Raw genomic sequence first — 22,821 nt, forward strand, 5'->3', positions numbered from 1 at the left:
AACCATGAAAAATTGAATAACACAAATAGATATTGAATCAACAAAGGCAAAAAAAGCTAAGGCTAAAAAGCTACATATGGATGTTAAATGTGTTTCCAGATAGCACCTACATGAGGGGATGAGCACCTTTAATGGTTCTCCTTTGTGTGCATGTTAACAGGATGAGAGTCTTCAATGGTTCTCCATTTAGTGCGAGGTACATTCCTAAGAGTGAATTACTTTTTACCTTGGGCAGAAGGTCAATGGGGATGCATGTCCTTTCTTGATGTGAGACTTGCAAGTTTCAATGGGAGTGAAGCCGTATGTGGGTGATGCCACAATATTCATATCTCAAGTGCTAACGTCTATGGAATTCAAATAATTATTTGATTTATTATGGCTAGTTGCATTTATTTAGTTAATTAGTTTTTTAACATGATTTTTTGAATTTTTGGCAACTAATGTATAGAGAAAGATGAATTGGATACATGTGACAAGTGCAATTTATTCCATAGACTTCTTCATATAATTATTTAAATAGATGCACTGCCTTATATTCTAAGGTGTGCACACTAAATATTTATTAACACGAGATTTTAGGAGATATATTGAAGATATTCTAGAAATATTTTGTGGCTCTTAGCAGTTATGAGTTGTGCAACTCATTGCAACCATCTATTCAGTGAACTCAAACTCTTGTGAAAATAGTGATTGTAAAGGGTCTATCTTTGGGCAAAGCAAGATTCATTTTAATATTATAAATACACCATGAAGGAGATGCCCACTCCATGTACGAGGGGAGATTGCACCCAATAGTGTGTCGCTCAATTTGGCTTTACTCTTCTTTAATTATATTTTGAGTTTTATGAGTCGTGCTTTCATTTTTATGAGTAAAAGAGAGTGAGGATGAGCTTTTGTGCTTTCATTTTTATGAGTAAAAGAGGGTGAGGAAGAGCTTTTGCTTGCTACGTGCAAGTCTCGGCATCCGATCTATGCAATAAAATGTTTGCAACTTTGGGAGTTTTTAGCTCATCTGCAATGGATGGCTTGACTAGCTTTTAGTAGGTTATTAGGTCACTCTTAATGGTAAGTCATCAAACACCTAGTGACATAACTACAAATGTGTTTTTAACATTTAAAATCCCCATCAAGCTGTTATTTTACAATCCATATTCCATTGTTTTCTCTCTCCATCTCTCTCACAAATCCTATGGCAATGATATTGATCCATGGCAACATTAATTGCCATCTTTGTTGTGTATAGGGGAAGTAATGCCAAATACCAAAGACCTATAAAGAATCAATGTTGAAGTCTGGCAAACAAGAGTGCACTTTTGTTGAATATTCATAATAAGAAGATTAGTGATTTGGAGAAGGACATTCAAAGAACGAGTACAAGATGTGAATGTCACTCTAGGAGTCTCACATAACAAAAGTAATTCTGTGTCATTATAGAACATAGAGAAGTCGCCACATATTTTAGTAGATGCATATCAATAAGATTGCATTAGTGTTTTAGAGGGATTTCCTATGGTGAATTTGGGGGGCCAAAAGTGCTAGTTTTCTTGAAATTAATATCCCTCCCCATGGTGAGTTTGGGAAGGAATCCCACAAAAATCATTTTTTGAAACTTTTGCTAAGTAGCAATTGCAGTTATGAAACAAGCACAATAGTTTCACCCTCATCACCTACAATAGGAGATACTTACTTATTCTCGCTTTCACCTCTCACTACTAACACACATGCCACCCATTAAACTAGTGACCCTTGTTGTCCTTAACAATGTGGGAAGGTGCTACAAAAGTGTGTTTGAAAATGTTGTGCCCTTTTCATGTTCCTTTTCAAACTCACCATGGGGAAGCCCGCTTGGTGTCTCTAATATATCCATGTGCCCAAAACTTGGTGCGTAGATCGGTCGCAGAATGCTCACGTAGTGAATCCCGGAAGGTCCCCAAGAACAATGAACTCTACCTTTTTGCACAAAAAACCATGTAAAAGCATGAACGACAAGAAGCAAGAGACCAATTGGGTTCAAATCTCCCCCCATGCCTTGTGTGAGTGCTTCACAAAGCATGTATTTTATGTATATTTCCATCTTCATGCTCAATAATAGCCCAATTTACAAAAATATGACAAGCTTTTAGCTTTTGAGTTTGCTTTCTACAAAAATAGGAAAGTAAAGCTAATGGACGGTGCCCATAGAGTCTGGCACGCCCAATCTCAATGTCCAAAATAGAAATAACATATTCGTGCGTATAGGCGCATACAAAATAATAATCAATAATCGATGTCTCAATAGACATAACAAAATATAGACGTGGCGCCTATCAAAATATAATCCAAAGGTCGAATACTCGCTAGACTCCAATGCTTTCCTCCGCCACTGCTGCTATCTCTACACATCAACTGAAGCATTCACAATCGTTAGTAAAATAATACAATTAAACCGACAAAAGTGAATACCTAGCAGTCTTCAGCTACATAAATAAATCAACTGGTTAGAAATAAATCCTAACCTTAATTTATTACGAGTGCGCACTTTAAACTCATAAACGTTTATTAATTTAATATGCATTTTGCGGAATCACCCACTATGGAATCACCCATGTACACACTAAATTAATGAAATGCCCAAAAAGGACAGGCGTCCCCATCAACTTCTCACACAAAGAATCCTCTTTGTGTATGAGCCCCGATCATCTAAGTTTACGGAATCCAGCGTAAAACCTCACGGAATCCACCGTGGAATATGCCTCCTGGCATCATACCCCCGGGGTGGGATAGCAATTGACCTCAATTGCTATTAGCTCAATGTGGAGCTAATAGAGTGGGGAAAGCATTTAAGTCTCTAGCGTGCATCCATTGTGCTTCCTCTACAGGATGGTTCTTAAATTTTACTAGATATCTAGAATACTTTCGGCCAGTTCTAGTGGTCATGTAGTCAGTGTCTATGATGGCTTCTGGTTCAAGTATTTCAGTCTCTTCCTCTAATAAAGGTGGGTTTTCATAAACAGGGTGGATAGGTAATTGGCCTCTAAATGGTCTCAATAAACTAATATGAAATGTATTATGAATTTTCCAATGAGATGGCAATTCTAACTTGAATGCATTATCATTAATTTTATGAATGATTCTAAATGGTCCATAGAATCTAGGAGCTAATTTGACAACTGGATGTCTATCTACACTTTGCAGTCTACGCTTTTCTATTCTAAGCCAAACATAATCATCAACTTTGAAATTCATGGCTTGTCTTTTCTTGTTGGCTTGTTTGGTATATGATTGTTGGGCTTTAGCAATCATATCCTTAACCTCATCAAAAATACTATTATGCATAGTAGCAATATCATTAGCACTCTGAATTCTATTAGACAAAGATGCAACAGGTGTAGATAATCTATATCCATAAATGACTTCAAAAGGTGCTTTCTTTGTAGATGTGTGCGGTGTATTGTTGTATGCAAACTGTAATAAATGCAAATGAGTGTCCCATGTCTGAGGTTTGGAGATAGTATATGCACGTAAAAGATCTAGAATGGTGTTGTTTGTGGCTTCTGTTTGTCCATTTGTTTCTGGATGAAATGCAGATGAGAAATCAATCTTTGTGCCTAGATTTGCAAACAGTGTAATCCAAAAATTATTACAAAATCTAGAATCATGATCTGAAATAATCACTTTTGGCAATCCATGGTTAGTAAAAACAGTTTTCAAAAATAATTGTGCTGCTTGTGATGCTGTTAAAGTTTTCTTACATGCAATGAAATATGCTTGCTTACTAAATCTATCTACAATTGTCCAAATCATGTCATGGTTAGATTTAGTATTTGGTAAACCAGTAATGAAATCCATAGAAATATGTTCCCAAGGTTTAGATGGAATAGACAAAGGCATTAGTAATCCATACTGTTTACCATGATGTCTCTTTATTCTTTGACAAATCAAACATTCAGAAACGAAATTAGATACATCTGCATCCATATGCGGCCAATAAAAATCTTCAGTTAACATGCATAATGTAGATATGATACCTCTATGACCTTGATATGGGGGACAATGAATTTCATTCAAAACAAAAGATCGGAATGGAATAGTAACACACAGTCTCTTTTCAAAGAACATAAATCCATCATTATATGACAATGAATCAACAGGAATAAAATTATTTTGAACTATTTTTTGCCAATCAGAATGAAAAGTAATATCCTGGTGATATGTATCTTTCATAGCAATCAAAGAATCAAAAGATATGATAGAAATATTATGAATTGCAGGTCTTCTACTCAATGCATCAGCAACTACATTTTCTTTTCCAGGTTGGTATTGAATGATAGGATGAAAACTTTGAATGAAGGAAGCCCATTTGATATGACGGTCAGAAATTTGGGGTTGGCTAAGTAAATGTCTAATGCTTTGCTGGTCGGTCTTTATCATGAATTCTGAACCCATTAAATAGTGCTTCCACTGTTTTAATGCTTGTACAACTGCTAATAGTTCTTTGTCATAAGTGGAATATTTCAGCTCAGAGGGTTTCAGCTTAGAACTAGAATATGCTATTGGATGATTGTCTTGCATTAGTACGGCTCCTATTCCTGATCCGCTAGCATCGGTCACAACTAGAAAGAATGGTCTATTAAAGTCAGGCAATCGTAGAACAGGGGCATTGGTTAATGCACGTTTTAGTAAGTCAAAGGATTTCTGTTGAGTTTCAGTCCATTGATAAACAATTGCTTTCTTAAGAAGTTTGGTTAATGGTAAAGCAAGTAATGAAAAATTAGGTACAAACTTCCTATAGAAACTAGCAAGACCAAGGAATGAGCGTAATTCATGCACGTTTTTAGGAACAGGTCAATGCAATATTGCATCAACTTTCTTAGGATCAACTTTAATTCCTTCTTTTGATACAATATGACCTAAATATTCTATTTCTGTCTTAAAGAATTCACTCTTTTCAGGATTTGCAAACAATTGATTTTCTTTCAGTAATTGAAAAACTAATGATAAATGCTTATAATGCTCTTTTTCACTTTGACTAAACACCAAAATATCATCAAAGAAAACAATCACACAATATTGATATTTCAGAAAGATACGGTTCATCATTCTACTGAAAGTAGCAGGTGCATTAGTCAATCCGAATGGCATGACTAAGAATTCGTAATGGCCAAATTGTGTCCTGAATGTGGTCTTAAATATGTCAGATTTATCTAGCCTCATTTGATGATATCCAGACTTAAGGTCAATTTTACTAAATATAGAAGATCCTTGCAGTTTGTCCATAAGGTCATCAACTCTAGGTATAGGATACCTATTCTTGACAGTGATCTTATTTAATGCTTGGTAGTCAATACACATACGATAGGTATTATTCTTTTTCTTGACTAAGAGTACAGGTGCACCGAATGGAGAACTGCTAGGTCGAATTAAGCCTCTATTTAGTAATTCTTCAACTTGACTCTGGATTTCTTTTTGCTCTATTTGATTGTGCCTATATGGTGCTTTGCAAGGTAGTTGTGTACCAGGGATTAAATCAATCTTATGGTCTTCTGGTTGTGAAGGTGGTAAACCTGGTGGTAGGTCTTCTGCAAAACAGTCCTTAAAATATGCAAGAAATTCCTTATGCCTAGGGTGCATATGATTTTCCTTTGCGTGCAATTCATTCACCCAAATGAGATATAATTTAGTATTCTTGCATAGTGCACGTTTTTCTTGAGTATGCGAAAGCAGGGGAAAAATACTAGATGCATGCATACCATATAATGTAATAGATTTTCCTTGAAAATTAATATTCATTGTGTGCGTGGAATAATCTATATTTGGATTATGCTGGTGTCTCCAAGACATTCCTAAAATAATGTCGCTTGACTGTAATGGGACAACTAAGAAATTTCTTCTTTCAATATATGAACCAATTTGAATCTCTAAATCTTGTACTTCTTGTGTGCCATTGTACCTAGTGCCTAAAAATGCAGCTTTTATGCGATTATGCGTAGGTACAGTTTGTAATTTCAATTCCTTTACCAATTTTGCTGAAATAAAGTCATGAGTACTACTGTCATCATGCAAGATAGTTCTTTCCTTTCCATGCACCAAACATTTCATAGTCAACAATGAATGTGGAGTAGGCATACCTGGTAAAGTGTTGGAAGTAGTAGTAAGATCATCCTCATCTTCAGTAAAATCTGGCATATCCTCATGCTCGTCTTCGTCCATGGCTCCAAGATAGTTGATATGTACTGGTGGTTTCTTTGAATGACAATTTGCTGCGAGATGCCTTGACTGGTGACACTTATAGCATACTATTGGCTTGGCTTTGGTTACATTATTTGCAATGGCTGGAAGTCTGGGTACATTTGGATTTGCTTGTGGAATAGGCTTTGGATTTGGATTGACTGTGGATGGTAATGCAGGTGGTTTAGCCCAATTCTTGCGAAAAGATGGTGATGAGAAACGACCTGGATTAAACCTTCTAAAATTGGAATTGAATTGTTTAGATCCATAATTACCATTGGCTTGGAATTGTTGTGGTCGTCTGTCTCTTCCGCGTAACTTATCTTCAGTGTCGTGAGCTAGTGAGATGGCATCTTCAAGGGTAGCAGGCTTGAACATGTTCACTTCAGCGTAGTAATGTCCAAGAAGTCCAAACATATACTTCCGCTTATGTGTCGTCTCTGGTACGTCTTCAAACATGCGTAGCTGTAGGAGTGCATTCCAAAAACGCTCTGTATACTGTGGAATAGGCTCACGATCTCGTTGTTGAAGTAGATCCAATTGTTTGATAGCCTTCTCATGAAATTGCGGTGGAAGGAAATTCTGCATGAACTTCTTCTTGAAATCTTCCCAAGTAGCAGGACATTCTATGCTCTTGCGTACTACAGTCCACCAAAGTGATGCTCTGTCTATCAGATGATTAGTAACACACTTGGTTTTATCTTTTTCTGGATAAGTTTCCTCATGGAAATAGTCATCAAACTGGCTAATGAATGATAAAACAGTCTTTCCTTCTTGTATGCCATTGAAAGTGCGAAATTTGAAACTTCGTTTACTTATCTTTGATTCCTTGCGAATGGTTTGTGCTTCAAGAGTGGCGTTGATGGTACGGCAAATCAAATCTTCAGCTTGAGGTTCTTCTTTGTCGGTAGACGCTCTTTGTAGTTTTGTCAATTGCGCTTGTGATGCTTGCCTAGCCCTTCTCTCTTCTTCCAATTGTAGCATAATTAGATCTATCTTTTGTTCCATGGTAGGCTCAGGTAAGTCGTCTTCAGCCATAGGATCATCCATATGTGGAGTCGTCATCCTGTAAAACTCAATAAACCTTTCTCACTCAAAATCAGGTTAGCGGGATGAGCGTAGCTCAAATTCGGGGTTACAAGGCTATGTATTTTTGGGTATTTCTTTCTCAATTTTTAGAAAATCTGCAATATTTCCGTCTTCGTTTGCTGAAGTACTTCAACAAACTTGTAGATAGGTAGAACACCTTGCCACTAACAACTTTCCAGTTCAGAGTTTTTGCATAGGAACAAGCCTTCTAGGAGTTTTAAGCACTAGTCAGTTCTGACTCCAGTTGACTAGTCTGACTTGTAGAGTTGCAGACTTAGCAGACTTACAGAGTTGCTGACTTGCAGAACTTAGGCCGACTTGATGAACTTGCAGGACTTGATTACTATCGACTTGCAGAACTTGACTTCAGAGGTGCACGACCTGAAGTTTGTGGACTTGTTTGTCTTGTCCAACTTGATGAAAGCTTAATGACTTAAGCTTAATAGCTTAAGGTTGAGAAAGAAGCTTAATGGAGGCAGCACGACGCAAATCGTGGGGAGGGGGGGGGCCGTTTTTTGCACCTCGCGTGATTTTCGGAAGGCTGTCGCTTGAAACGATTGTTGAAATTTGAAGCTTTGTTAAGCTTCTAGTAAGCTTATTGATTATTATTATTAAGCTTTGAAGCTTGTTGAGAAGAGGTTACTCTGTTTATCCACGACTTGATGAAGGAGATGGATGTGTGGTCCTCCACCTGCAAAGCCTGGTCCTTCGCGATCTGACAGTAGAAACAGGGGTTCTTGATCGCCAGAAGTCTGCCTGTATCAACGGTTCGCGACGAGATTGACTGTAGAGCCCGATCGTTCCTGGAGCTCCGCCTTCGCCCGAGATTGGTAGCGATTGGAAGCTCTTGATCTCAGCTCCGCTCTGATACCACTGGTGCGCAGATCGGTCGCAGAATGCTCATGTAGTGAATCCCAGAAGGTCCCCAAGAACAATGAACTCTACCTTTTTGCACAAAAAACCATATAAAAGCATGAACGACAAGAAGCAAGAGACCAATTGGGTTCAATCTCCCCCCATGCTTTGTGTGAGCGCTTCACAAAGCATGTATTTTATGTATATTTCCATCTTCATGCTCAATAATAGCCCAATTTACAAAAATATGACAAGCTTTTAGCTTTTGAGTTTGCTTTCTACAAAAATAGGAAAGTAAAGCTAATGGACGGTGCCCATAGAGTCTGGCACGCCCAATCTCAATGTCCAAAATAGAAATAACATATCCGTGCGCATAGACGCATACAAAATAATAATCAATAATCGATGTCTCAATAGACATAACAAAATATAGGCGTGGCACCTATCAAAATATAATCCAAAGGTCGAATACTCGCTAGACTCCAATGCTTTCCTCCGCCACTGCTGCTATCTCCACACATCAACTGAAGCATTCACAATCGTTAGTAAAATAATACAATTAAACCGACAAAAGTGAATACATAGCAGTCTTCAGCTACATAAATAAATCAACTGGTTAGAAATAAATCCTAACCTTAATTTATTACGAGTGCGCACTCTAAACTCATAAAGGTTTATTAATTTAATATGCATTTTGCGGAATCACCCGCTATGGAATCACCCATGTACACACTAAATTAATGAAACGCCCGAAAAGGACAGGCGTCCCCATCAACTTCTCGCACAAAGAATCCTCTTTGTATATGAGCCCCGATCATCTAAGTTTACGGAATCCACCGTAAAACCTCACGGAATCCACCGTGGAATATGCCTCCTGGCATCAAAACTACAACCTCAAACATGTTGGCATACACCTATCGTAATTCGTCTCACTTATCATGATGGCAACACATTCATCCTTCTCGGTCTAGTTGCATGTATGATTGCTTTTGATGGTAGTGTTGGCCAAACTCCTTGATACAAATAAAGATAATTTTTTGTCAACGTAGCTACCGTAGTTATTCTCATACTGAGCAAGATAGATTGATGCAAACATAATCATTATGTAAGCATAGAAGAGGAATTCTCATTTGTCTTGATGGGGAGAATGAGAGTGTTCAATGAATAGTGTGAAATTGTTTCTCAAATGATTAAAGGACACCAAAAGTGTTATGACGTAGTGGGTGTAAAAATACCATTTTGACATGATGATGATCATAGAAGCAGTATGGATTAAAGGCCCTCAAAAAGGGCAGCAATGGTCTCTTCACCATGGTCTTGCATAGGATTCTAAACCCAGTTGGCCTACTTGAGCAAAGGTAAGCCATTTGCCATTATACTTGCACTAAAAATGTAGTAAAGAAAATGATTTTCCTTTTTAGGATAATTGAATACTTCAACAGTAAGAAAGGGAGCTATGCTATTTAAGCGGCACATTTGAGGTTACATATGATTGGCATGCATGGGCCATGGCACGTATTGCATGGGGCACGACATGCCCCATGTGTAAATCTATCTATAGCCTTTGTAGTCTAGACATGTCCATAAGCTGGTGAGTTTAGCTTGAGATATACACAAGCCTTTTCTAGTCTACACACGAGCTAAGTTCAACTTGGTACACCGTATTGTAGCGTGGCATTAATGAGTGGTACATGCCAAAAGTTTTGTAGTTATTGTATCTAACGAAATTACCTCATTTAGGTACATGCCGAAAGTTTCGTACTTATTGTATCTAACGAAATTACCACATAGGTAGTAAAGCACTAGAAGAACAATAGACATGCATCCCAACAAACGTAGTAGAGAAGCATCCAACGAACGTAGTAGAGAAGCAAAGCTAATTATTTTATTAGCGCAAGAGTAGCTAGTGCATGCATCAAGGAATTAGGAGGATGTGTTTCTCCTTTGCATGTTCAACGAGTATATCAGGGGTGCAGTCTTATTAATTATATGGGCGGCGGCAAGGGATGAACTAGTTAGTTCCAGCCCCCACTATGGCCCCCATGATATCCTCCTGCGTGGTGACCTCCGTAGGAGTATCCTCCGGCTTCCGTGTCCTGTGGTTGCTGCTGCGCCCAGTGGCCACCCCCGCCGCCATGGCCTCCGCCCCCGCCGTAGCCTCCCCCTCCTCCATAGCCGTGGCCGCCCCCGCCTCCATAGCCTCCACCGCCTCCGTGGCCACCCCCGCCTCCGTAGCCGCCCCCGCCTCCATAGCCCCCACCGCCACCGTGGCCGCCTCCGCCTCCGTAACCGCCACCGTACCCTCCCCCGTATCCCCCACCATGACCGGAGTATCCCGCGTCTGTATCTTGCGGCTTCGCTACCACCTCATCCGCCTGCTGCCGCTCTAGCTCCCGAGCCGCCATGGCTGCCCAGCTGCCAGCTGTCGCCATGACAAGAACCAGAAGCAATAATGCCCGAGTCGTCGTCGTCATGATTGCTATTTCACTAGTTATAATACCCACTGGAGTAGCGAAGAAGAACATCGGCAGGCACTGCTTTATATAGCTGCAGTCTTCCACCTCCACACGCAACTTTGTGCTGATTTGCAAACATTTCACTTGTGAGGATCGGGACGTAAAAGCGATGTATTGCCCCATCCACTGCCACTATGCACAGTAAGAGCTGCTTTACTCGAATGCGGTTGCATCAAAGTCAAGGAGGTCATGGGAACGTGCTAGGAAAGTGTTTAGCTTCCAACTTCACCATAGTTATGAGTGCGCCTTTGCAGTTTGGCTTTTAAGGTTCACACTTGTAACGAATTTCTTGGAGGCCTGACATGGCATGCAGAAAATGTTTACACAATGTGCTACTTGTGTTTCCTTAAATGATATTAAATAAATTATACGAAGTAATGGCGTTTCCTGGTGATCGCATCGTTAGGTCTAATTAAAAGAAATGATGTGTCTCTCTCAACTTTTACATTCCAACTTCACCATAGTGAGGAACCGAGGAGAGACCGATGGAAACTTCACTTTCAGCTGGGTGTTCGAGAGGGGAAGTTTTGGGTGAGGGTAAGTGGGTACACAAAGGTAAAGTTCCTCTTTCTATGGATTGTATGTGTAATCAGTGTTACCACTATGTTACATGAGGTTTATGAGTGACAACCCCCGCCCCCCAAAATGCATATATGCATTTGATGGGATATTGTTGAGTATTGCAACACACACAATATGAATTATATATCTATGGCCCATGAAAAATGCATACAATATAAATGATATTTTTGGGGATTTGCTTTATAGAAATTTGAGAGAATTAGAGAAATCTAATTTATATACAATGTTGCCGAATAATCTACTTGTTGATTATCTTATAAAGAAGGCATTACAAAGAGTACAAGGACGAGTCATATGGAGCAAAACAACTCAATCAAGAAGTAGTAATGATGAAGGTATTCTACAAAGCTCAAAGAAAGATTCTTCATGTGAGGAATGTCATCTAGATCTATAAACTATGAGCAACCTACATGCTATCCTAAATAGGGTAGCTATAGAAAACTAGCCATAATTTTGGATGGAGATGTCTAGCTGAGTTGTATGAGGTATAGAACTAAGTAGACATCATAGGGTATCCACCCATGTCATAAAAGTGGAACTTTGATGAAGATAGGCCAATTATTTTTATGACAAAAATTATAATAGCAAATTGTATCCTATTGTGTGATATCATGGATCATCCAAAGATCCACCCGGATTGAAAGAAATGCCATTAAAAAATTCATCACTCATCCAATGAGTTTCATCCTCACCCTGTTCAAATGGTATCCCAATATAATGGTTGTCAAAGATGGAAAAACTATTACCAATCGTATGCTTCTAGCCACTCGAATAGAACATGTACAAGGAAAGATCACGATAATCACCCCCATAATCCCTGGATCAAAAGAAAATAAAATGCCATCATCACTTCATAAGTATCCCCATCATATGAAGCCAATTAGCCATAAGTGTCCAAATCAAAATGTTCATCCGTAGGCTCATCATAAGCACTACAAGATATAGGCCTTATACTGATGTTAAAAGTGACGAAAATGTAAATAAAGAAATTTGCCCCCATCATCGCAAAAAGCATCGTTATTGGCGACGCCATAGAACAATTGGTATTAGCGTCGTTATCAACGTCGCTATTTGCATCGGTATTTGCGACACTGATACCGACGCAAATAAAGACACTAATAATGACGCTCTGCAATGCTAATAATGATGCCAATAACAACGTGTGTAGGTAATTTTGCGATACTAATAGCAACGGTAACAGGGAAAAAATAATAATTTGGCAGGGCAGCACTATGTGCTTTATTTGGGCCATACAAAATAGTTTCTGCACTGTGTACAATGCTCGTGTAAACAAAAACAAAGTGTACTTAAATCATAACAGTGATACATGAAATAAATACTTGATCGCATAATGAAAGTAACTGGTACAATCATGGCAAGATATCACTACTACATAGAAAATGTCTACATAGATTAGGCAACCAAAAAAGAAGGGTGTATGAGCTCCAGGGATCCAAGGGCGAGCTATACGTCCTTGCCATCCGAAAGCTTGTTCCGCCACAAAGAAGCATCAAACGGACGTTGCAAAAAAAGAAACAACTACACATCAATCCACCATACAATAATGCATTCTAATTAAATATGGTAACTACGGACAAGAAAGATGAGTGACTTACAGGGCTGCCGCGTCTATACAATCGGTCGATCAATGCAGTGAAACCGTGCCTCTCTGCATATCGAGTCTCAAGGCCAGTTGGATCGCGATTTGTAATGGAGTGCTACAAAGAAAATAAAATACTAACTATTAGAAACATGATTGTCAGTACAAAGGATATTGCAAAAAAATAAGCAAGCAAAACAAAAGAAAAACTTACAAAGTCCTCCAAATATGTCCTGTAGTCGCCACTCCCAAGATGATGGACCACTCTAGCCTCTAGTCGTGCCCTTGCCGCCTTGCACTGCTGACTCCAACGTCCCGGAGAATCTATAGCCTCTTCCCTCAGTCGGCACCAATCGTCCGCATCTAGCCACTCGGGCTTTGCAACCCCATTCTTGAGTGCCTTACGTGCGTCCAATCATCTATGTGGCATATATGCATGCATGCAATCCATCATCCAGCCCATAGACAATCTACCTGTTGTGGCTGGAACTGGAAACTCCTCATGTAAGGATGCTACTATATAGTCCTTGCTCCCCTCCAGTATGTTTTTCCAATGATCTAAGACGTTGTGTAGATAAACTTGTTGGCACAACTCTCTCATGCGAGCCATCACCCTCCTCTCCTCATCATTCATGATGATGGCTCCTAGCCTATCATCGACAAGATAGGCATATCCCTCTAGGATATGCCTAAGATGGGTCCTCTCCCACCTGCGAGACCACACTCCTGGGCATATTCAGGAGACCCCTGTACATCTGGTGTACTGACCGAGGTAGTATCTATCGGTATAGCACCCATAGGGGTGCCACTTGCAGATGGCTGGAGTAACTGGAGTAGACATCCCCACATGTGTGACAAATCCTGGAGGTGATGCAACTCTAGCAAAATGACGAGAAAACCGCGTACGTGCCTCCACAGCAACCATCTTAGTCACGCTCCCTGGAACTGCCATGAGAGCGAGGAGTAGCAACCGTATCCTGTACTAACTGCAAGCTCATTGCCTCTGTATCTCTACAGCATCCCCCTGACCCTGAAGCACTCCCTCTCTCTGGCCCAAGTCTGGAGTGTCAACCTCGTCTGCTCGAAGTTGAAGCATCTAATCGCGCCAAAGTAGATCTAATAGAGCGGCCTGACGATATCCGAGACAGCTCCTGGTCCGCCATGTCTCTGAATCTCGCTATCTAATCTAGAGACATACACGTGAAGATATCCTGCAACTCCTCATCGCTCATCCCTTGACTCATCCTGATGATCTAAGTATCCAAAAAGGTCACCTACACAGACAAAAAATGATGTTAGCATAATCAATTGAAATCATACAAAGCACCGTAATATAAATCCTAAAAAATGATCTCACTTAAAATGCATATCATATGTATCCTTATAAGTGATTAGTTAACGAATTGAGTAAGTGGATGCTCTAAGTATGAAGTATCCTATGGTCCCATGTCAATCTCCTGACACAACTCCACATACACTGGAAGGTCGATAGATATGTCACCACAAAAGGATGAGTCCACCTTGTTCTCAAAGAATTCTTGGACTCCTATATTTCCATCATTGTTACCCGATGCTAGCTCCTCTACATGCATGCTCCAATCTTTCGATGGCCTCCACCCCTTGCAATATCGACCCCTCTATTTGCATATTGTCCTCATCTATGCTCAAAACATCGCTTTGATCATATACTCTCACAGTTCAGGGAGCTGAAGGTATAACATACCACCATCGAGGTTGTCGGGGGTTTGGATAGAAGATTACATGTTCACAAACACGTACAAGAGAGATTAAACTATTGTGATATGTACCATGTCGTAATACAATTAACAAACAAATGAGTTCATGCACCTATTCACAATGGGCTGGCAACACAAAGATGTCATGCAAATCCGTCCATTTTTTTTCAGAATCTATTTTTGAGAAATCCATATGGACCTTATTGAACTATTACTCCAACTCCTCCAAGTACCACTTTGAACCACTGCACATTGAATAGTAATATCATGGAGAAGCTATGCTAATCCACCGTAATAATACTTTGCAAGCTCCCAAAATACTCCATCTCATCTATAACCGTGTTTGGATCCATTGCTTGTCGTCGGCTCTCCTGCTCGAACCTTGCTATGATACCATAGTCCATTGTGGAGCGCATTTTGTCAATACGCTGCACACAAAAATGACATCCACTCGACCTGATGCCAAGAGGCATATTTCACGGTGGATTCTGTGCCATGGTGGATTCCGTGAGGTTTTACAGTGGATTCCGTAAACTTTGATGACCACGGCTCATACACAAAGTGGATTCTTTGTGCGAGAAGTTCTTGGGGACCTTTCGGCATTCACTACGCGAGCGTACAGCATCCGATCTGTGCATCAGTGGTATCACAGCGAAGCTGAGATCAAGAGCTTTCAATCGCTACCCATCTTGTGCGAAGGCGGAGCTCCTAGAACGATCGGGCTCTACGGTCAATCTCGTCGCGAACAGTCAATACAGGCAGATTCCTGGCAATCAAGAACCCCTATTTCCATCATCAAACTGTGAAGGACCGGTCTGCAGAGGCAGAGGACCACTTCTATCTCTTCTTCATCAAGTCCTCTTTATACATAGAGATAAGTCATAAACTCCATATCTTCAAGCTTTAAAAACTAAAGCTTAGAAAGCTTTAGAGAAGCCTTAAGCTTCAATTTTTTAAAAAAATGTCATCGCGAGCTATCAGGAGCCTTCCGAATTTTGCGCCGCCTTTCAAAAATGCCCCCTCTCCCCCACGAATTCGTCATTGATTAAGCCAAGCTTAATCATCACCTAAGCTCTAAGTTACTTAAGCATTAATCAGTCAGGTCACACCAGAGCAATCAGATTCTGCAAGTTTTTCAAGTCAAGTTGAGAAATTACTAAATAGAGGATTGATTAGGCCTAGTAGTTCTCCATTTGGTGCACCTATTCTGTTAGTCAAGAAAAAGAATAATACTTATCATATGTGCATTGACTATCGAGCTTTAAATAAGATCACTGTAAAGAATAGGTATACAATTCCTAGAGTCGATGACCTTATGGATAAACTGCAAGGATCTGCTATATTTAGTAAAATAGACCTTAAGTCTGGTTATCATCAGGTGAGACTAGATAAGTCTGACATATTCAAGACTGCATTTAGGACACAGTTTGGTCATTATGAATTTTTAGTGATGCCATTTGGATTGGCTAATACACCTGCTACATTTAGTAGAATGATGAACCGTATATTTTTGAAATATCAGTATTGTGTAATTGTCTTATTTGATGATATTTTGGTGTTTAGTCAAAATGAGAAAGAACATTATGAGCATTTGTCATTGGTTTTCCAGTTATTAAAAGATAATCAACTGTATGCAAATCCTGAAAAGAGTGAATTCTTTAAAACAGAAATTGAGTATTTAGGTCATATTGTATCATCTGATGGAATTAAAGTTGACCCTAAGAAAATAGATGCAATATTAAACTGACATGTACCTAAAAATGTGCATGAGTTACGATCATTCCTTGGTCTTGCTAGTTTTTATAGAAAGTTTGTATGTAATTTTTCATTACTTGCTTTACCATTAACTAAACTTTTGAAGAAAGGTATTATCTATCATTGGTCCGAAAATCAACAGAAATCCTTTGACTTATTGAAATATGCATTAACCCATGCCCTTGTCCTACAGTTGCCTGATTTTAATAGACCATTCTTTCTAGTAGTGACTGATGCTAGTGGATTAAGAATAGGAGCCGTACTTATGCAGGACAATCATCCCATAGCCTATTCTAGTTGTAAGCTGAAACCCTCTGAACTGAAATATTCCACATATGACAAAGAAATATTAGCTGTTGTACAAGCATTAAGACAGTGGAAACACTACTTAATGGGTTCAGAATTTATGATTAAGACCAATCAGCAAAGTATTAGACATTTACTTAGCCAATCCCAAATATCTGACCGACATATCAAATGGGCATCCTTTATCCAGAGTTTTCCTCCTATCATTCAATATCAACCTGGTAAAGAAAATGTAGTGGCTGATGCATTAAGTAGAAGACCTGTCATTCATAATATTTCTGTTATATCTTTTGATTCTTTGATTGCTATGAAAGATACTTATCATCAGGATATTACTTTTCATGCTGATTTGAATAAATTAGTTCAAAATAACTTGATTCCTATTGATTCATTATCATATAATGATGGATTTATGTTTTATGAAAAGAGATTGTGTGTTACAGTTCCATTCAGATCTTTTGTTTTGAATGAAATTCATTGTCCCCCATATCAAGGTCATAGAGGTATCATATCTACTTTACGTACATTAACTGAAGATTTTTATTGGCCACATATGGACACTGATGTATCTAACTTTGTTTCTGAATGTTTGATTTGTCAAAGAGTTAAGAGACATCATGGTAAATAGTATGGATTACTTATGCCTTTGTCTATTCCATCTAGACCATGGGAACAAATTTCTATGGATTTTATTACTGGTTTACCTAATACTAAATCTAACCATGATATGATTTGGACAGTAGTAGATAGGTTTAGTAAACAAGCATATTTCATTCCATGTAAGAAAACTTTAACAGCATCACAAGCAGCACAATTGTTTTTGAAAACTATTTTCACTAACCATGGATTACCAAAAGTTATTATTTCTGACCGTGATTCTAGATTTTGTAACAACTTTTGGATTACTCTGTTTGCTAACCTTGACACAAAAATTTATTTCTCATCTGCATTTCATCCTGAAAATAATGGACAAACAGAAGCCACTAATAGCACTATTCTAGATCTTTTACGTGCTTATACTATTTCTAAACCTCAGACATGGGATACACATTTGCATTTATTACAGTTTGCATATAACAATACACCACACACATCTACAAAGAACGCACCATTTGAAGTGATTTATGGTTATAGATTATCTACACCTGTTGCATCTTTGTCAAATAGAATTCAGAGTGCTGATGATATTGCTAGTATGCATAATACTATCTTTGATGAGGTTAAAGACATGATTGCCAAAGCCCAGCAATCATGTACCAAACAAGCCAATAAGAAAAGACAAGCAATGAATTTCAAAGTTGATGACTATGTTTGGTTGAGAATAGAAAAACGTAGACTACAAAGTGTAGATAGACACCTAGTTGTGAAATTAGCCCCTAGATTTTATGGACCATTTAGGATCATTCATAAAATTAATGACAATGCATTCAAGTTAGAATTACCACCTCACTGGAAAATTCAGTACAGATTTCATATTAGTTTATTAAGACCATTTAGAGGTCAATTACCTGTACACCCTGTTTATAAAAACCCACCTTTGTTAGAGGAAGAGACTGAAATACTTGAACCTGAAGCTATCATAGATACTGACTTTCTGACCACTAGAACTGGCCGAAGATATTCTAGATATCTAGTCAAATTTAAGAACCATCCTGTAGAAGAAGCACAATGGATGCACGCTAGAGACTTAAATGCTTTCCCCACTCTGTTAGCTCCACATTGAGCTAATAGCAATTGAGGTCAATTGCTATTCCACCTCGGGGGTATAATGCCAGGAGGCATATTTCACGGTGGATTCCGTGCCACGGTGGATTCCGTGAGGTTTTACGGTGGATTCCGTAAACTTTGATGACCGGGGCTCATACACAAAGTGGATTCTTTGTACGAGAAGTTCTTGGGGACCTTTCGGCATTCACTACGCGAGCGTACAGCATCCGATCTGCGCACCATGACCACACTGCACTATATATTTTGTAGTGTACATTGAATCACTCAAATTAGTTGTCTCACATATAAAATACAGATACAAAAAATCCTAAATACGTCATCACCTTTGGACTACATCCCCTCGAGAATTTCCACTCCTCAATTGAGACCTCCGCCCCTTCACGAGACGTTGCGGTCAAATGTAATATCCCGAAGGCACGCGTGAACTACCTCAATAGAGGATAATGGAATTGGATAATACTTTAGATAAAAGTAATTTTTTTTTAATTATTTCCCCTCTCCTCCAGCTGACTATCGAGCTGGAGGAAGAGGGGAATAGTATGGTAGGCAAGCTCATTTTTGCTGGAGCTTGCCTAATGCATTGGATCATGCGCCTCGACGCATGGGGAGGGAGGAACCCCTCCCTCTCCCTATAAAGCTAGTGGCTATGGTAGCCTTGGAGGAGCTGGGCACGCTGAGAAAAAAAAGTGAGGGAGAGACTGAGGTTGTCAATCTGCTGTACTGCCATAGTGCAGAGTGGCCACCGTGAAGCCGCTGGAGGAAGAGACACCGCCAATCTCCTATAGCTGCCGCCGCTGCCTGAGCCGTGGACCGCGCTTTCCCTAGCCGTCATTGGTCTTCTCCTGGGGGATTCATTTCCTCCCCCCCACGTGCCTTCCCTCGCTGCCTTTGGTCTTCGCCTGGGGGAGTCATTTCCTCCCCCCCACGTGCCTTTCCAGGAAGCCTTGGACTCTTCCAAGGTTGGGCTACCTTAGGCCCCCTTCCTCTGGCCCTTTGGACTACCCCCCCCCCCCCCCCCCCTAATTTTCCCCCTAAGGGCCCTTGATGCCAGGAGGCATATTTCACAGTGGATTCCGTGAGGTTTTACGGTGGATTCCGTAAACTTTGATGATCGGGGCTCATACACAAAGTGGATTCTTTGTGCGAGAAGTTGATGGGGACACCTATCATTTTCAGGCGTTTCATTAATTTAGTGTGTACATGGGCGATTCCATAGCGGGTGATTCCGCAAAATGTATATTAAATTAATAAACGCTTATGAGTTTAGAGTGTGCACTCGTAATAAATTAAGGTTAGGATTGATTTCTAACCAATTGATTTATTTATATAGCTGAAGACTGCTAGGTATTCACTTTTGTCAGTTTAATTGTATTATTTTACTAACGATTGTGAATGCTTCAGTTGATGTGTAGAGATAGCAGCAGTGGCGGAGGAAAGCATTGGGGGATAGCGAGTATTCGAGTTATCATTTATATTTTGATGGGCGCATACCTTAGGCATGGTGCCTATATTTTGTCGTGCCTATTTATTGAGGCGTTGGATATTTGTTTATTATTTTGTATGCGCATGGGCGCACGATTATGTTATTTGTACTTGGACATTGTATTGGATATGACTGACTCTTTGGGCACCGCCCATTAGCTTTATTTCTATTTTGTGCTAAAGCAAACTCAAAAGCCAAAAGCTTGTTATTTTGTAATTTGGGCTATTATTTGAGCTTGAAGATGATTAATACATAAAATACATGCTTTGTGGAGCGCTCACACAAGGCATGGGGGGAGATTGCACCCAATTGGTCTCTTGTTTATGTCGTGCATGCTTTTTACCTTGAGTTTTGTGCAAAAAGTAGAGTTCTTTTGTTCTTGGGACCTTCTGGCATTCACTACGCGAGCGTACAACATCCGATCTATGCACCAGTGGTATCAGAGCGAGGCTGAGATCGAGAGCTTCCAATCGCTACCCATCTTGTGCGAAGGTGGAGCTCCTAGAACGATCGAGCTCTACTGTCAATCTCATCGCGAACGGTCGATACGGGTGGATTCCTGGCAGTCAAGAACCTCTGTTTTCATCCTCAGATTGCGAAGGACCGGCCTGCAATAGCGGAGGACCACTCCTACATCCTCTCATACAAGTCGTGGTTACACAAAGAGATAAGTCTTCTAATCCACAAGTTTAAAAAGCTTAAGCAAGCTTCATAAGCTTAATAAGCTTAATTTAAGCTTAATAAACTTAATAAGCTTAATTTAAGCTTAATAAGCTTAATTTAAGCTTAAAAATCTTAAATCTTTCAATTCGTTAAAAAACGGCATTAGAAGAGGTCCGCGAAATTTTTGCTAGCTGAAAAAAACGGCCCCCCCTACAATTCGACGATTTAATTATACTAAGCTTAAAGCTTAGTCTCTTAAGCCTCAAGTCACACAAAATCTCCCAAGTTCCCCAAGTTCAAATCCTGCAAGTCTGCTAAATCACTCAAGTTCTGCAAGTTCTGGTACTCTGCAAGTCACATAAGTCTGCAACTCTGCAAGTCAGACAAGTCAGCTGAAGTCAGAACTGACTTCTGTTCAAAACTCATAGAAGGACTGTTCCTGCGCAAAAACTCTGAACTGCAAAGTTGTTCATTAGAAGGTACTGTTTGCATACGCAGGTTTTTTGAACCCGTTTCAGCACATACAGAAGGATAAAACGCAGATTTTTCAAAGATTACAAATTCCGCAATAGTCAAAGACGAAGATTGTGATAGCCACACACAAAAATATATAAGCTTTATATACCTGATCTTGAGCTATGCTCATCCCGCTAATTGGATTTTGAGAGTGTGAGGTCTTTTAAAGTTTTGCAGGATGACAGAACCACATATGGATGATTTAATGGCTGAAGGCAATCTTTCTGAACCTACGATGGAGCAAAAGCTGGATTTAATTATGATGCAGTTGGATGAAGAATGACGAGCTCGGCAAGCATTACAAGTTCAATTGGCCAATTTACAAAGATCGACTACCGATAAAGAGAAACCTCAATCTAAAGACCTTATTTGACATACCATCGATGCAACTCTCGAAGCTCAATCCATCCTCAAGGAAACAAAGATAAGTAAAAGAAATTTCAAATTCCGTACTTTCAATGGCACTCGAGATGGAAAAACTGTTCAATGGCACTCGAGTCAGTTTGATGATTACTTTCATGAGGAAACATACACAGAAAAAGATAAAATCAAGTGTGTCACTAATCATTTAGTGAATAGAGCATCTTTTTGGTGGACCGTGGTTCGTAAGAGTATAGATTGTCCCACTACCTAGGAGAATTTCAAGAAGAAGTTTATGCAGAATTTCCTTCCTCCACAATTCCATGAAAAAGCCATAAAGCAATGGGACCTTCTTCAACAACGAGATCGTGAGCCTATTCCTTAGTACACCAAATGCTTTTGGAATGCATTACTCCAGTTACGCATACTTGAAGACATACCTGAAGCGACTCACAAGTGCAAGTATATGTCTGGATTACTTGGGCATTACTACGCTGAAGTCAATATGTTCAAGCCTGCAACTCTTGAAGACACAATTTCTTTAGCTCATGACATTGAAGACAAGCTTCGAGGAAGAGACAAGCATCCACAACAATTCCAAACCAATGGTAACTATGGATCTAAGCAATTCAACTCAAATTTTAGAAGATTTAATCAAGGTCATTTTCCTTCATCATCTTTTCGTAAAACTTGGGCAAAACCACCTACTTTACCATCCAATACCAATCAAAACCCCAAGCCAATTCCACAGCCAAATCCTAATATTCCTAGACTTCCTGCCATTGCAAACAATGTATCTAAAGCCAAACCTATAGTGTGTTTTAAATGCCACCAACCTAAACATCTAGCAACCAATTGTCAATTGAAGAAGCCACCTGTCCATATCAACTACCTTGGAGCAATGGAAGATGACGAACATGAAGAAATGCCTGATTTCACGGAAGATGAAGACGACTACTCCTTCGGATACTTTACCAGGTATGCCAACTCCACATTCTTTATTGACAATGAAATGTTTAGTGCATGGAAAAGAAAATATTATTTTGCATGATGATGGTAGTACTCATGATTTTATTTCTGCAAAGTTAGTGAAAGAATTGAAATTACAAACTATACCTAATCATTATCTCATTAAACAGCATTCTTAGGCACAAGGTATAATGGAACACAAGAAGTGTATGACTTAGAAATTCAAATTGGTCAATACACTGAAAGAAGGAATTTTCTAGTTGTACCATTACAGTCTAGTGATATTATTTTAGGTATGCCTTGGCGTCACCAGCATAACCCTGATATAGATTATTCCACACATTCAATTAATATTCAATTTCAAGGAAAACATATTACATTGTATGGTATGCATGCATCTAATGCTTTTCCACTGCTTTCTCATACTCAAGCTAAACGTGCATTACGCAAAAGTAG

General features: G+C 39.4%; 1 protein-coding gene across 3 annotated transcripts; it reads right to left on the reverse strand.

Moving 5' to 3' along the window:
* Positions 1-2,026: 2,026 nt before the first annotated feature.
* LOC148008661 (uncharacterized) lies at positions 2,027-9,866 on the reverse strand. 3 transcript variants are annotated; one of them, XM_087674114.1, is made up of 3 exons: positions 6,483-9,866; positions 6,108-6,368; positions 2,027-2,385 (listed from the first exon to the last, which is right to left on the reverse strand). In XM_087674114.1, the coding sequence occupies exons 1-3, from the start codon at positions 7,270-7,272 to the stop codon at positions 2,375-2,377; spliced, it is 1,062 nt and encodes a 353-aa protein (XP_087530240.1). In that variant the 5' UTR covers positions 7,273-9,866; the 3' UTR covers positions 2,027-2,374. The 3 variants fall into 3 exon arrangements, with proteins under 3 accessions (XP_087530240.1, XP_087530239.1, XP_087530238.1); XM_087674113.1 differs by having other exon boundaries at positions 2,028-2,385; positions 6,108-8,675; positions 8,786-9,866; XM_087674112.1 differs by having other exon boundaries at positions 2,028-2,385; positions 6,108-9,866.
* Between the last annotated feature and the right edge of the window lie 12,955 nt (positions 9,867-22,821).

The sequence above is a fragment of the Lygodium microphyllum genome, unplaced genomic scaffold (assembly GCF_053477565.2).
Source record: "Lygodium microphyllum isolate KBCC unplaced genomic scaffold, Lygodium_microphyllum_v1.1.10 scaffold_97, whole genome shotgun sequence".
NCBI lineage: Eukaryota > Viridiplantae > Streptophyta > Polypodiopsida > Schizaeales > Lygodiaceae > Lygodium > Lygodium microphyllum.